This window comes from Salmo salar, chromosome 04 (genome assembly GCF_965601325.2).
Source record: "Salmo salar chromosome 04, fSalSal1, whole genome shotgun sequence".
Lineage (NCBI taxonomy): Eukaryota > Metazoa > Chordata > Actinopteri > Salmoniformes > Salmonidae > Salmo > Salmo salar.
The window spans coordinates 53846909-53862107 of NC_138294.1; the positions used below are offsets into that span (position 1 = coordinate 53846909).

At 40.7% G+C, this 15199-nt stretch overlaps 2 protein-coding genes across 3 annotated transcripts; both read right to left on the reverse strand.

Moving 5' to 3' along the window:
- Positions 1 to 375: 375 nt before the first annotated feature.
- Positions 376 to 5463, reverse strand: LOC100286725 (immunoglobulin (CD79A) binding protein 1). 2 transcript variants are annotated; one of them, NM_001146665.1, is given in 6 exon segments: positions 376 to 891; positions 1036 to 1145; positions 3863 to 3939; positions 4038 to 4233; positions 4483 to 4785; positions 5228 to 5463. In NM_001146665.1, coding segments are annotated over 6 exon segments (1047 nt in total). In that variant the 5' UTR covers positions 5440 to 5463; the 3' UTR covers positions 376 to 742.
- A 4210-nt stretch (positions 5464 to 9673) lies between these two features.
- LOC106603405 (protein Wnt-11) lies at positions 9674 to 12559 on the reverse strand. Its single transcript, XM_014197042.2, has 5 exons — positions 12341 to 12559; positions 11542 to 11777; positions 11144 to 11421; positions 10648 to 10940; positions 9674 to 10520 (listed from the first exon to the last, which is right to left on the reverse strand). The coding sequence occupies exons 1-5, from the start codon at positions 12412 to 12414 to the stop codon at positions 10346 to 10348; spliced, it is 1056 nt and encodes a 351-aa protein (XP_014052517.1). The 5' UTR covers positions 12415 to 12559; the 3' UTR covers positions 9674 to 10345.
- Between the last annotated feature and the right edge of the window lie 2640 nt (positions 12560 to 15199).

Here is a 15199-nt window from a genome sequence, read left to right on the forward strand (position 1 = left end):
AAAATGGGCCCAAATACTCAACTTTTGAATACACTAAGTGAATCTGTCAAAATACTTTGACTTCAAATTAATTTCTAAACGGTAAGACAGCTATGAAAACACCCTCAAAACAAAAGGTGACATTCTGTACTGTCACCTGATCAGAAAAAAAAATATTCTCAAAACCAAAATGCTGGAGTATAGAGCCACATTTTAGGAAACTGTATAAGCACACAAGCTACCTTTTCCATCACTAAACACATTAAGTGTGGATGACAATATACAATAGCAGTTTTTTGGAACTGTAGATTGTTACCACCACCTCCTTTTCAAAAAAGGCTCTTTAAGTACTGTTGGATACTCAGGAAATATGAATCCGCTTGGGAACAGCTGTTAAACAATTGATCATCAAATTCACTTTACTAATCTTCTCAAGCATACCACTGCACCATCTCGACAGACTACGCCTTGGTGGAAATACTTGGTTGTGTATTCGTATGGAACCTGCAGATAATATTAATGGCTGCCAATAAATCATTTTCCTCTGATACAGCCACAATTAAAGCCGTGACTTGCAGCAACAGAATAAAAAGAGACCATAAACAGACACTTAAACAGTTTCAGTCTGGGATTGTATAAACCTCCCTTTCTTCAAGACCATGTTTCCATACACACCAGCAACATTTTTTATTCATTACAGAGGGACAGAGAGTAGATGAACACTGCAGACCAGGCATGGCACTGTTGCTTTGTGTGATGGTTGTCAGCCCATGTTTTTACGGTTCCCATAGCCTCTCCGATGCGTATCCTTCCAGTTGTCCCAGTCTCTAGCTTTCTGCAAGGCCTCCTCATCATCATTTTCAACCCGCTTCTCTTTCTCTTCTTGTTCTCGCTCTTCTGCATCAAAGTCCTCTGAAAGGGAGACAAATTGCATTTGGTGAATGAGACAGGGTGGATATAAAACATGGTTGATGAACATTTGAGTTTTCCTGAAAACAATTGATGTACAGTTAACTGTAAATAGAACACTATTATAAACATCTCTGTTAACCCTACCAGCGCTGCGTGGGATCCCCTGGTCTGGCAAGGCATTTTTCTTCCTGTGCTGTTCATACCAGTCATCCACTGACATAGTAGGTAGGCTGGGATAGCCTGCCCCAAACACCCTGAGATGAAAAATTACACATTAAAAAGGGATATTTTCTTTTTTAGCATGTTAGACCTAATTTTCCACTTACTTTTAAAGTTGAAGCATCATCCAGACAGTTGTTTTGGTTAAAGTTCCATTCCTGAGATTTCTTTGGCTGGCTTAGTTGCATGCATGAGCCATATAGTGGCAGTGGTCAGACACACACAGCAAAAATAGAAACGTCCCCTTTTCAGGACCCTGTCTTTCAAAGATATTTCGTAAAAATCCAAATAACTTCACAGACCTTCATAGTAAAGGGTTTAAACACTGTTTCCCCATGCTTGTTCAATAAACAATTAATGAACATGCACGTGTGGAACGGTCGTTAAGACACTAACAGCTTACAGACGGTAGGCAATTAAGGTCACAGTTATGAAAACCTAGGACACTAAAGAGGCCTTTCTACTGACTCTGAAAAACACCAAAAGAAAGATGCCCAGGGTCCCTGCTCATCTGCGTGAACGTGCCTTAGGCATGTTGCAAGGAGGCATGAGGACTGCAGATGTAGCCAGGGAAATAAATTGCAATGTCCGTACTGTGAGACGCCTAAGACAGCGCTACAGGGAGACAGGAGGGACAGCTGATTGTCCTCGCAATGGCAGACCACATGTAACAACACCTGCACAGGATCGGTATATCCGAACATCACACCTGCGGGACAGGTACAGGATGGCAACAACAACTGCTCGAGTTACACCAGGAATGCACAATCCCTCCATCAGTGCTCAGACTGTCCACAATAGGCTGGACTGAGGGCTTGTAGGCCTGTTGTAAGGCAGATCCTCACCAGACATCACCGGCAACAACGTCGCCTATGGGCACAATCGCTGGACCAGACAGGACTGGCAAAAAGTGCTCTTCACTGACGAGTCGCGGTTTTGTCTCACCAGGGGTGATGGTCGGATTCGCGTTTATCATCGAAGGAATGAGCGTTACCCTGAGGCCTATACTCCAGTGCGGGATCGATTTGGAGGTGGAGGGTTCGTCATTGTGTGGGGCAGTGTGTCACAGCATCATCGGACTGAGCTTGTTGTCATTGAAGGCAATCTCAACGCTGTGCGTTACAGGGAAGACATCCTCCTCCCTCATGTGGTACCCTTCCTGCAGGCGCATCCTGACATGACCCTCCAGCATGACAATGCCACCAGCCATACTGCTCGTTCTGTGCGTGATTTCCTACAAGACAGGAATGTCAGTGTTCTGCCATGGCCAGCGAAGAGCCCGGATCTCAATCCCATTGAGCACGTCTGGGACCTGTTGGATCGGAGGGTGAGGGCTAGGGCCATTCCCCCCAGAAATGTCCGGGAACTTGCAGGTGCCATGGAGGAAGAGTGGGGTTAACATCTCACAGCAAGAACGGGCAAATCTGGTGCAGTCCATGAGGAGGAGATGCACTGCAGTTCTTAATGCAGCTGGTGGCCACACCAGATACTGACTGTTACTTTTGATTTGGATCATTATTACATTTCTGTTAGTCACATGTCTGTGGAACTAGTTCAGTTTGTCTCTCAGTTGTTGAATCTTGTTATGTTCATAAAAATATTTACACATGTTAAGTTTGCTGAAAATAAACGCAGTTGACAGTTTCTTTTTTTGCTGAGTTTATATGTATATAGACACACACACACACACACACACGTGTGTGTATGTGTATATATACACACATACATAACCGTTCAAAAGTTTGGGGTCACTTAGAAATGATTGTTTTTGAAAGAAAAGCATATTTTTTTGTCCATTAAAATAACAAATTGATCAGAAATACAGTGTAGACATTGTTAATGTTGTAAATGACTATTGTAGCTGGAAATGGCTGATTTTGTATGGAATATCTACATAGGCCCATTATCAGAAACCATCACTCCTGTGTTCCAATGGGACGTTGTGTTAGCTAATCCAAGTTTATCCTTTTAAAAGGATAATTAATCATTAGAAAACCCTTTTGCAATTATGTTAGCACAGCTGAAAACTGTCATGCTGATTAAAGAAGCAATAAAACTTTAGACTAGTTGAGTATCTGGAGCATCAGCGTTTGTGGGTTCGATTACAGGCTCAAAATGGCCAGAAACAAAGACCTTTCTTCTGAAACTCATCAGTCTATTCTTGTTCTGAGAAATGACGGCTATTCCATGCGAGAAATTGCCAAGAAACTGAAGATCTCGTACAACGCTGTGTACTACTCCCTTCACAGAACAGCGCAAACTGTCTCTAACCAGAATAGAAAGAGGAGTAGAAGACCCTGGTGCACAACTGAGCAAGAGGACAAGTACATTAAATTGTCTAGTTTGAGAAACAAACACCTCACACGTCCTTAACTGGTAGCTTCATTAAATAGCCAGTCTGAGATATGGAGTTTTGATTACTACATGATTCCATATGTGTTATTTCATAGTTTTGTTGTCTTCACTATTATTCTACAATGTAGAAAACAGTACAAATAAAGAAAAACCCTTGAATGAGTAGGTGTGTCCAAACTTTTGACTGGTACTGTATGTATGCATGCATGCATGCACACACACATAAAATTAAATCCCTTTAATTATACATTAATCAACTATTTACTTCATGTGATATTTTAAGCAAGTAGCTATGTACTGTTGACAAGGGAGTTTGGACAGAGTACTTATTTTGTGAGCAGGAAAACAGCAATTAGCAGAAGGAGAAAATAAATGATAAGTTTGAGCAGGTGCCTACCGGGCCTGAACAGCATCTTTGGTGAGAATGAAGGGTTTCATGGGAGGCCTTTTAGAGTGTAATGGCTCTGCCGAACTCTGCACATGGAAAAGATACAGCGTATAAGAAAACCATACTCTTTCAAATGAGACATTGGTGAATGAATGGCATTAGTTACATCTTCAAATCCAGGTACCTGTTTTAGAACATCCATCCTGGTCAAAATCTCCATTTCCTGGTCAATGCTCTCTATCTCCTCCAGGGATACAGCAATCCATTTCCTCACATTGAGGAGGTAAAAGTTTCGGACTATCTCGTCGTCTGCCTGCCCACTGTCCACGGCTGCCTTGATCTCTGATAGCTTGGCCTCTGTGTCCTTCCTCTGTTTGTATCTGCAGAGTATAATACATAAGTTATCAGAACAATTTGGGTGCAGATTAATTGCAATTACGAAATGAATAAGACAGATCTTTAATTTGTTAAATAGGTGAGGGACATAACATATTTTAAGAGGTGCGTGACAGGTACTAGACCTTCAAGCATAGGTAGGTTGGCTTAAATTTGACTTGTGCAGTGCTCAATCAAAACAATGATTATTCTGATTGTTAAAATTGTAATTAAAATGCAGATGTTTAATATACCTTTCTATCTTTGCCGCTCTAACTGTTGCCATCGCAATTAAGTCTGGAGGTTTGGGGGGCCCATTTGCAGATTCTTCTTCTGGTATGTCAGCAGAGTTTTCAATGGTTTTGGGTAGTTCAAACTTTGATATGTTATACTCCTTACATCTTTTCAAGAAGTCCAAAAAGTAACATCTAGCTATCTGAACGTGGTCTAGTCGTTTTGCCAGGTTCACTTGCTTCATAGTTAGAGCCCCCAGGAAGGCAGGCAACATCAGATACTTCAGATCTGTGGTTGCTACCTCCTCCAAATCCTCATTTCGGCTGAAAAACAAACAAACAAGATTAACTTAACTTCTAACTATACATTAGAACTAGCTTATGATGTGGAGAAACATTGCGAACTGTTGAGCCTTCAACTGACGTTCCACCTTCTCATTCAGGAAACTAATTTGTACGGACACTTTCCTGATACACACATTTGAAAGCACTGGACATGCATCATCCCCTTCATTGCATGGCCTTACATTAGCTTAGGCTAGCTTGCTACTGGAGCTAGGTTGTTAGCTTATTTACGACAGCCTAGTAAAGTAACTAGCTAGCTAAACTGTCAAACAACTTCACGGTGGAATCTGTTTGTTATCTAGCCGTCTTTACAATTTGATACCTGTGAATCTGGCTAGTCGTCATTGCTAGAGAAGCAGTCTGTGTAGTTTGGTAGCTGCTACCTAACGTTAGGTAGCGCTAACGACGTCAGTAACGTCACCTGAACAAGTCGAGTTGGGCCACCATTCGCGTTGCCACTTCAAGTTGCGTTATCCCACGCTTGATTTTAACCTGGATATGAGTGGCTGCGATGGGATCATTTGTGGTGTCCACTTCCTCATATAGTTTCCATCCTCTATCTAATAAATCAGATAGTTTAAGCGGTTCTTCTGACTGCATTAATGACATGCTAGTGCTTTCTGCGTCTGCCATTTTTTTTTTTACAACGTTTTCGATGTAATGACTACTATCGGCTTCCGTATTCATTCTACGCTCGCTTTATTTATGAGCGTAGAAGTTTACTGTGTTTTCAATGGCTATTTTGACAAATGTCCTCCTGATACCCAGCAATGCATGTGTGTCCTCTAATGGACATAATTCGTTTTTGGTCCGTATTTCTAAGGCCACACGTGCAGTGGCGATTTTAGCATGTAGCAACGCCACTACACAACACATAATACATGAATTGCACTATAATGGTGACAAACGGTGCCCACATACTGTTAGGACCTAAATTAAGCTGTCCCAACAGCAGAGCTTTCTTTTCAGCACCATGGAGTGAATCCAGGCTATCAGCGGAGCCTTAATTGTCTGGCAGCGAAAAAGTTAATTCAGCCTCATTTACTGCCTTTAAAAAAAAAAAAAACCATAGCTGACTTGCTTGAACAAATGTTGTTCTTACTGACGATTGAGATGTAGAAACTATGGCATAAGGGAATGATGAGCGGCTAAGAGGCAATCCATAATTTCGATTAAGACATTAATGAGTGAGCTAAGACAGACGTAGTCAATATAACTATTTCTTCAGCACTTTTTAAAAATGTACAGAGACAGAATTCAAAACATGGGCCATTCTTACAGTATTCTCCCTGTACACCAAGTCAGAACCGTAGGATAAATAAAGGTGGCCTATAATTAGACAATGAAAGCTCTTACAATATTTGATAATGACATTTCTCTAAAGCAGGCTATAGACTACACGTGCACCACCAAGTCAGAACAGTAGGCTAAGTTATGAGGAGGAAAGGGACCAAATGATTTGGGTGAGGCACATGGGCTACTAACAGCTTACTACACAATATACACTTAGTATAACTTTCTTAGCTACAGTATACATGTCTCCCTGGCATATTACATAATTTATGCAGCAGCATACAAGACATTTTTGGACTCACTGTTGTGCTTTGCTCACTTGAACAGGAAGGTAGCTCGGTGGTCCTTCTCGTGGGCAAATTTTGTCATTAAACTTTGTCATCAAAGTCTGGTATTCTCTGGATTTATGGTACTTTCAAGACAACTGATAACTTGGGGAAAAAAGAAGGGACCTTAAATAGACAGGTGTGTGCTTTCCCAAATCATGTTTAATCAATGTAATTTACCAAGGTGGACTCCAATCAAGTTGTAGAAACATTTCAAAGATGATCAATGGAAACCGGATGTCCCTGAGCACAATTTCGAGGCTCATAGCAAAGGGTCTGAATACTTATGTAAAAAAGGTATTTCTGTTTTATATATATATATATATATATATATATATATACATTTGCAAAAATGTCTAAAAACCTGTTTTTGCTTTGTCATTATGGGTTATGGTGTGTAGATTTATGAAGAAATGTTTTTATTTAATACATTTTAGAATAAGGCTGTAACGTAACAAAATGTGGAAAAAGTCAAGTGGTCTGAATACTTTCCGAAAGCACTATGCTGTATAAAAATTATGAGACAGTGAATGAATGTATTGATCATGCATTTAAAGTTGATTTATTAACTTATAATACATTGAGCACACAACCTGATTGGATATAATAATAAGCACCAGACCTAGAAATACCACAAGATGCTTTGACATAATCCACTTCAAAAACAGTCTGCCTTTTCAAACTCTGTACCTATCTGCCTATCGTCAGGCAATTTTGTCTTACTTGGGGAATATGGCCTAATAATAGATAGACTAAATGTAAGTGTTGGCTATTGTTAGGGGCCAGACGGATTACCAGGACGTGTACTCAGAGCATGCGCGGACCAACTGGCAAGTGTCTTCACTGACATTTTCAACCTCTCCCTGACCGAGACTGTAATGCCTACATGTTTCAAGCAGACCACCATTGTCCCTGTGCCCGAGAAAGCAGGTAACCTGCCTAAATGACTACCGCCCCATAGCACTCACATCGATAGCCATGAAGTGCTTTGAAAGGCTGGTCATGGCTCACATCAACACCATCATCCTGGAAACCCTAGACCTACTCCAATTCACATACCGCCCCAACAGATCCACAGATGACGCAATCTCAATCGCACTCCACACTGCCCTTTCCCGCTTGGACAAAAGGAACACCTATGTGAAAATGCTGTTCATTGATTACAGCTCAGTGTTCAACACCATAGTGCCCACAAAGCTCATCACTAAGCTAAGGACCCTGGGACTAAACACCTCCCTCTGCAACTGGATCCTGGACTTCCTGATGGGCCAAAGGGTAGGCAACAACACATCTACCACGCTGATCCTCAACATGGAGGCCCCTCAGGGGTGCGTGCTAAGTCCCATCCTGTACTCCCTGTTCACCCAAGACTGCGTGGCCAAGCACGACTCCAACACCATCATTAAGTTTTCTGACGACACAACAGTAGTAGGCCTGATCACAGACAATGAAGAGACAGCCTATAGGGAGGTCAGAGACCTGGCAGTGTGGTGCCAGGACGAAAACCTCTCCCTCAACGTGAGCAAGACAGAGGAGCTGATCGTGGACTACAGGAAAAAGAGGGCCGAACACACCCCCATTCACATCGATGGGGCTGTAGTGGAGCAGGTCGAGAGTTTCAAGTTCCTTGGTGTCCACATCTCCAACGAACTATCATGGTCCAAACACACCAAGACAGTCGCGAAGAGGGCACGACAACACCTTTTCCCCCTCAGGAGACTGAAAAGATTTGGCATGGGTCCCCAGATCCTCAAAAAGTTATACAGCTGCACCATCGAGAGCCTCCTGACCGGTTGCATCACAGCCTGGTATGGCAACTGCTCGGCATCCGACCGTAAATTATCCGGGTGGCCATTCATCAAATGGCCACCCGGATAATTTACATTGACCCCACTCCTCTGTTTTTACACTGCTGCTACTCGTTATTTATTATCTATTGTATGCATACTCACTTTACCCTAACTATATGTACAAATTACCTTGACTACCCTGTACCCCCGTACATTGACTCGGTACCGGTACCCCCTGTATATAGCCTTGTTATTGTTATTTTATTGTGTTACTTTTTATTTTATTTTTTACTTTAGTTTATTTAGTAAATATTTTCTTAAACTCTATTTCTTGAACTGCATTGTTGGTTTAGGTGCTTATAAGTAAGCATTTCATGGTAAGGTCTACTACACCTGTTGTATTTGGCGCATGTGACAAATAAAATTTGATTTGATCAACCCCACTTTTCAAACAAACATCAAAATGTTTTTTCCATTTCTGCCACCTGGGAGGTTATAAGAGGCTCACTATAAACAAGGCTCTACAAGTGCAATTAATCTACTGGTTCCCTGGCCTATGTTTTACTCTGGGACAGTGGTCCTCTGGAAGTCCCATGGAGATGAATTGTGATTTTTTTTTAACCAGTGTATGAAAAACTAGTAAGTCATTTGAAACAGTATAATGGAATAGTGCCTAGTGAAGTCCATTGCAGCAAACGTGCAACATGTCCCTCTCAATGCATCCCCCTCCCCATAGAGTAGGCAGAGCTAATTAGGCAGTAAGTCTACCCTTTCCACCGTACTGCAGTCTATACAATTCTATAAACATTTTATCAAAGATTGCACACTGTTGAGTTTTTTTCTGCAATTAGCTCCTCAACACGGCAGGCTAAAAAGAAACATGAGTGTATTTTGGAGGCAGCAAGAATTTAAACACCTGTTTATTTTGTAAATAGTCTCCATGGCTGCATGGGAGGGTTTGAAAACATGTGAAAGACTAACAACAGCCCTATTGTAAATACTTGTCCACACATTTCTACCAAAATAGGACCTATGTGCTGCAACCATCAATCATATATGAAATACTCCAACACAGAAAGATAACCTTTGACCACTGACCAATTCCATATAATTTTGTTTGTCAGTATTCATGTCATCTTCTTGTTTATAATAGTAATCAATCTTTAAAACAAATAATGATGAGGCAGCTGAGGCACTTGCCTTAAATCTTTCCCTGAGATTGAAGTACTACTATCGACCTTTTAGCCACTGTGGATGGTATAAACAGCATGGGCCTGACGTTCTGTAGAAAGAATGAAAGTGTGGATTTGCTATTGTGTCATGTTACTACAGCCTCTGCTGCATAAATACTACTATTACTATTTGGTTTGCTGGAGGCAAATTAGGCCTACAAGTTTATCAACACCTGCCATTGGCAGTCTCATACACAGATGGTTAAAACTTAACAAGACACATGTACAATTTTTGTGTAGTTTTTTAATAGAAATAAATATAAAATTGCACTTATGTACATCAACATGCCTAATGTATTAATAAAAAACAAAAAAATACAGCTAAACTGTATTCTGTATGCCTATGATCAGAATGTATCTAAACTGAGGAGTATATGGCATTAGCCCCTTTTGACGAGAAAATGGACATTCAAATTAGATCAATCAGCTATTCTGCCTCTCATTGGCAGTTTAGTTAATGAGTAAGATGTAAATTGTTAAAAGCTTTTCAGTGTCAGTTGAACAACTTAAAGCTGACTGGACGGTTTGCATTTAGGGTACCTCCTTTGTCATCAGTTCAACTAATCTTCTATTGAGGAACATGTTACTAATCAAGCATGAATAGCTAACAGCTCCCAAAGAATCACATTTTCTCTTCAAGTAACACAATATTTTTCACAGTAGTGCCCTCCTCCAGTCTCTTTAAAGCCAGGTAATGGAGGAGTCCAGATCCATCTGCTTATCTTTGGTATTGTATGTGAGTTGTTCCTCTTGTTTTTGTTATTGTATTGTAGTCTGCAGGCTGCGTACTACTACATGGGGAGTCAGGTCAGGTCAGGTGACCTGGGCCAGCACAGCTTGACAAGATATGGTGGTTAAAATAGTGCTTCATGTTTACTCAAGTGTCTCTATGCAAAGTTTATTTGCATACATATCTCTCCACTGTCCTTTCACACCTCTTGCAGGTGACGTAGCAGCACCAGTGATACTTGCACTGGCATCTCTCCACAATTCTCTCAGTGAAGGCATTGTAGCCACGACCACAGCACATTAGATTGCAACTCCCACTGCCGTTGGATGTCTTATTGCACTGTCTGGAGACAAAAAAAATGATGTTCCAATCAATAAACCTCACTATATAACTCAAACATATGAATGGGGGAGAGGATCAACTTCAGTCTGACAATTTCCACTGTTAAATTGAGAGAAACAAAATCATACCTGTTCTGCGTGCCGAGTGAGCCATGCTTCTCATTGTGTGTGCAGTAATCCGAAGAGCTGATCAGGTAGACCAAATCACTCTCTCTCACTGGTCGAAAATCCAACTCTCTGGGGACCAACTGCTTCCTTGTCCCAACATGACGATGGATCACCTTGGTGGCAGACAGGTACTTGGATTTGAGATCCATGGCAATGTGATTAATATCATGGAGGCCCTTCCAACATGTTTTGACAGAGCAGGACCCAGACACCCCATGGCATTTGCAATTGGTCTCCTGGGCATCAATAAGTGCCTGAAAGTAGAGCAAAAATAATTAAAATGTGTTGCCACGTTTTGCAAATATGAACTATAGAATAGAATTTGTTGTTTATCATTTTTTTTTAAACTGTCGGCTAAACAGGAGTTCCATGAAAAACAATGGCACAATAACGTGTGCGTAATTATGCACGTGTATGCAACTGTTCATGTCATCGTGAAAATACATTCAACCATTACCTGTCTTCCAACTGCATTATTGTGCAAGTTCATCAGTCTGAACGGCTGAGAGCCAGATCTGCTGTTTCTCATCGGTGCATCAGAAAAGGCAGATCCCATTTGGAGACCATAGCGCAGGTTATCACCACATCCTCCCCATTTGAAGTCGGGCCCGGCCTGTTCAGCAGGGGCTGGGGCGCACGAGCAGCCGGGGAGCTCTCCAGAAGAGCAGGCTCTGGCGATGGAGTGACTCACTAAGGCAGCAGCTAGTGAGAACACAAACGCAGACTCCCTGGTGCCTGCAATACAGTTCAATTAATGCAAGTAACAGAAAATCCCAAATCACATAATTTAATTGGCCACAATATATTATAACATTTTCAAGATAGGCCTACATTTCCAAAGTTTCTTTAGCTTACCCTTTGCTAAATCTGGTGTAAAACGAGGGGCTTTTTCAACAGATGAACAGTTCCACCGCATGTCACCGAAGGTGTTCTGACATGTATTTTTGGTCATCTTGGCGGCGTGGACAATACTGTGCATCAACTCGAGATTTCGCCGACAAAGTTGCAATTGTTCATGGGCCAACGCGTCTAGCAGCTTGCAATGATTAGTTTGATTCCAGCCTAAAGAACTCCCATTTACAGTAACTCCACTGAAAAGATACAAAACTCATCAGCTATTTGATATGGCATATAGATGTATCAAATGAACAAATGAACAAACAAATAGAAATGGTGTGTACTGCAGTAGTTATATAGGATGAGCCTTGACTAGAATACAGTATATACATATGAAGTGGGTAAAACAGTATGTTAACAAGGTAGCATAGTAGCATAGGCCTCTGCTCTGAATAGATAGCCCGACATTGAACGCTGGTCACTTCATATACTGTTTATTCACTGTAGGCTATAGTCTGTATTCTCATCATAATATACCTACTACTATTTTCCAAATTCCATACTGTCTATACACACCACGTATTTGTATTTAGGCTATAGTCCTATTCTTGATTCTGACACTGCTCACTCTAATATATCTACTTTGGATTATTAATTGGACTCGTTCTGACATTTCTTGATTTCTTTCGTTTTTTATTAGACATTAGACTAGACATTCTACTGAACATTTTTTTGCACCTGCTATAACACCTGCAAATCTGTCTACACGACCAATAAACTTATTTGACCTATAGCTACATACGAATGGAATACTTACAGCCAATATATAGCAGCAGAGCAGTTCGCGTTCACAATAAATGTCAATAGAAATAAGTCCATGTGGAATTTCATTGTAAACAAATGTGTGAATCCTCTGCCTAAAATAAACACAATTAAGCTCCAAACGACTCCTTTAGTAGTCCGATGTGATTATCCAGTGATAGTATTGTTTTATTTAGCCTATGCGTCTGGAGGTATGGCCCTACTATGAGATACAAGCCACTGGTGGTGTGACCTCAGCTCCAGGGAGTTTTCTTATGTCGCCGCTACGATAGCCACGCCCCATTAAATTGGCGATTTGTGAATGAACCATGGAATGAACACAGCAACACGGATCAAATTCTAATTTTGTGAATTCACGGGGATGGAACTGTAACATATGCCTATTAGCAGTTATCCTATATATATAGCCTATGCATTTCAAAAGATGGCCCCTACATTTATGTTGTTGTTATAATACTGGTTAGCCTATGTGCCATTAATCATGATTGATTAAACGACAGCCATACAAAGTGTTAGACATGTATGCTAAAGCGGAATAAAGCCATTCATTAATATGCAACACTTCTATTAACTAGCCCTGGCCTAAAGTCTTTTGAAGATGTTCTTTGAAAACACATCTGCAACATTCTAATCTAATCTGTGTGACATTAAGGAGAGGGGGGCGGGCAGTGCCCCTGTGACGACAATTTTGGACCCCCTTAATGTGGAGTATGAAATCATTTTTACATAACTAATTTTTGCTATCGTTCTTTTTTTTACATCCGTTATTAGACAGTGGCAACGCGGAACGTGGTCATTTGCCTGCTAATGCCAGTGAAGAAAATGATATGACAACAAAAACGTCTAATGTAACTGGCCCCTCTAACAGTACAACTGGCCCCAGTTTGGCACCCCCAGTTGAAATGGTCTAGAACAGCCACTGATCTGAAAGCCTATTTTGTAAACAGCCCATGAACTATGCGAATACCCTTGATAATTATACCTCCCTAAATCGCTGAAATTGCGCAGATCCGTGATTGATGTCCAGGCTGTCCAGGCGTCCTGACGTCTAGTCCATGCGTCAAAGTGACATTACAACGTTCTAATTATGATTTTAAATTGGACTACAGGTTTACTTCTTTATAACTTTTAATGTCTCGGTAGTCTAGGGGTATGATTATCGTGTAGGGTGCGTGAGGTCCCGAGTTCAAATCCCCGACGAGCCTGCGTTTTTCATGTCCTATGCTATGCATTGACCTAAATGTTCCTCAATAAATTAAACAGGTAGATTAGATTAGATGTAGGTATGTAAAGGTCTCGAAACCAGTTATGTTTGATCTACGTTAGATTAGTGGACAAACAAAACGATTGATCCACCCTTGGTTTGTATATATTAACGACTGAACGGCAACGATTGACGGATTGATGCGCTAAACAATTAGCTCAACTAATCCAATTAACAAGGGCCATTATCGAGGGACTAAATTATTCTTACAACCAATACAGGACAGACGAATTTAACCATTCTCACAGTCTGATACTTCGATGCTATCCGTTTTCAAGTGTGTGTTTATGTGTGCTATACACATTAGTCTTCCTGATAGAATCACACTATATCCTCACCGAGATGACAAGGTAAACATCTGTCTTTCTGCCCCTGAACAAGGCAGTTAACCCACTGTTCCTAGGCCGTCATTGTAAATAAGAATTTGCTCTTAACTGACTTGCCTAGTTAAATAAAGATTAAATAAAAAATTAAAATAGACTTATAATAGAGGCTACCCACTAATCCTTATCAACAAAGAAAACAGGGAATGAGAAACAGGGATTTCACTAGCATGGTCAAATAAGAGAGTTAATAACGGTTAATTATCTGCATGTGGTATGAGCAGAGGATTAGTGGTTGAAAGAGGGTTTCCAGGGGACATCAGTGTGCGTTAGTGAGAAGATCATTCAAAATTGTGTTTATTTAACCCCTATTATATTCCCTCCATGAGATAGGCTAACTTTTCTCTTAGATGTAGTCTTATGGTAAGGCTTTGCCAGAATACTGTCAATGGGAACATGTAGAGGTAATGTTTTAAAAAAAATGTTTTTTAAAGGAACTAGGGGTCCAGTGGTATTGCCACTCCTAATTTCACTATCATTGCTTCTACATTTGTATTAATCTATTCAGAAATAATCAGCAAAGGATGGCGATTCAGTATTGTGCATGTAATATGTTCATATTTGTACTTTGATATACTGTATACCATTTCTTCCTCAGTAGCCTATCTTAGCACCTTTTGGCAGAACCATAATTTCTGTTTACAGCCAAAACAAGAAATGCTCTGTAACCCCGTGGTGAGATTACTGATTTTCTAACACCAACAAAGCCCCTGAACAGCAGCATATTTCTGCCACTGTGTGCTAAGTGTTGTCTGTCTCATCAAGCTCAGTCTATCAGAAACACATCACTTCCATCTTTGAGGCTCATATTGTAGCTTCAGCATGTCTTCTGTTTTTGTTTTATCAGTTCAATGCTTTTATTTATGCTTAAAGTTGTACAATTACTCTTTGGCTGATTGCTTGTTCCCATGTTGCATCTCATATTACACTTGGTTGATTAACTCCAAGTCTCATTAAAGAAACAAAATATTCACTGTCAAAACAAAACAAAATGTATTTCCAGTGGGGCATGTTTTTTTAACTAGGCAAGTCAGTTAAGAACTAATTCTTATTTTCAATGACGGTCTAGGAACAGTGGGTTTACTGCCTTGTTCAGGGGAAGAACGACAGATTTGTACCTTGTCAGCTCAGGGATTTAAACTTGCAACCTTTCGGTTACTAGTCCAATGCTCTAACCACTAGGCTACCCTGCCGTGAGCTACTTTTG

Coding starts and splice junctions, on each gene's coding strand:
- LOC100286725 (XM_014196598.3), bottom strand. CDS start 5,151: ATGACGACTAGCCAGATTCACAG. Junction 1,146..3,862: donor AAAGATGCTGTTCAGGCCCG/GTAGGCACCTGC, acceptor TTTTCATCTCAG/GGTGTTTGGGGCAGGCTATC. Junction 892..1,035: donor GGGGATCCCACGCAGCGCTG/GTAGGGTTAACA, acceptor TCTCCCTTTCAG/AGGACTTTGATGCAGAAGAG.
- LOC106603405 (XM_014197042.2), bottom strand. CDS start 12,414: ATGAAATTCCACATGGACTTATTTCTATTGACATTTATTGTGAACGCG. Junction 10,941..11,143: donor ATAATGCAGTTGGAAGACAG/GTAATGGTTGAA, acceptor CTCTACTTTCAG/GCACTTATTGATGCCCAGGA. Junction 10,521..10,647: donor TCACTCGGCACGCAGAACAG/GTATGATTTTGT, acceptor TTTTGTCTCCAG/ACAGTGCAATAAGACATCCA.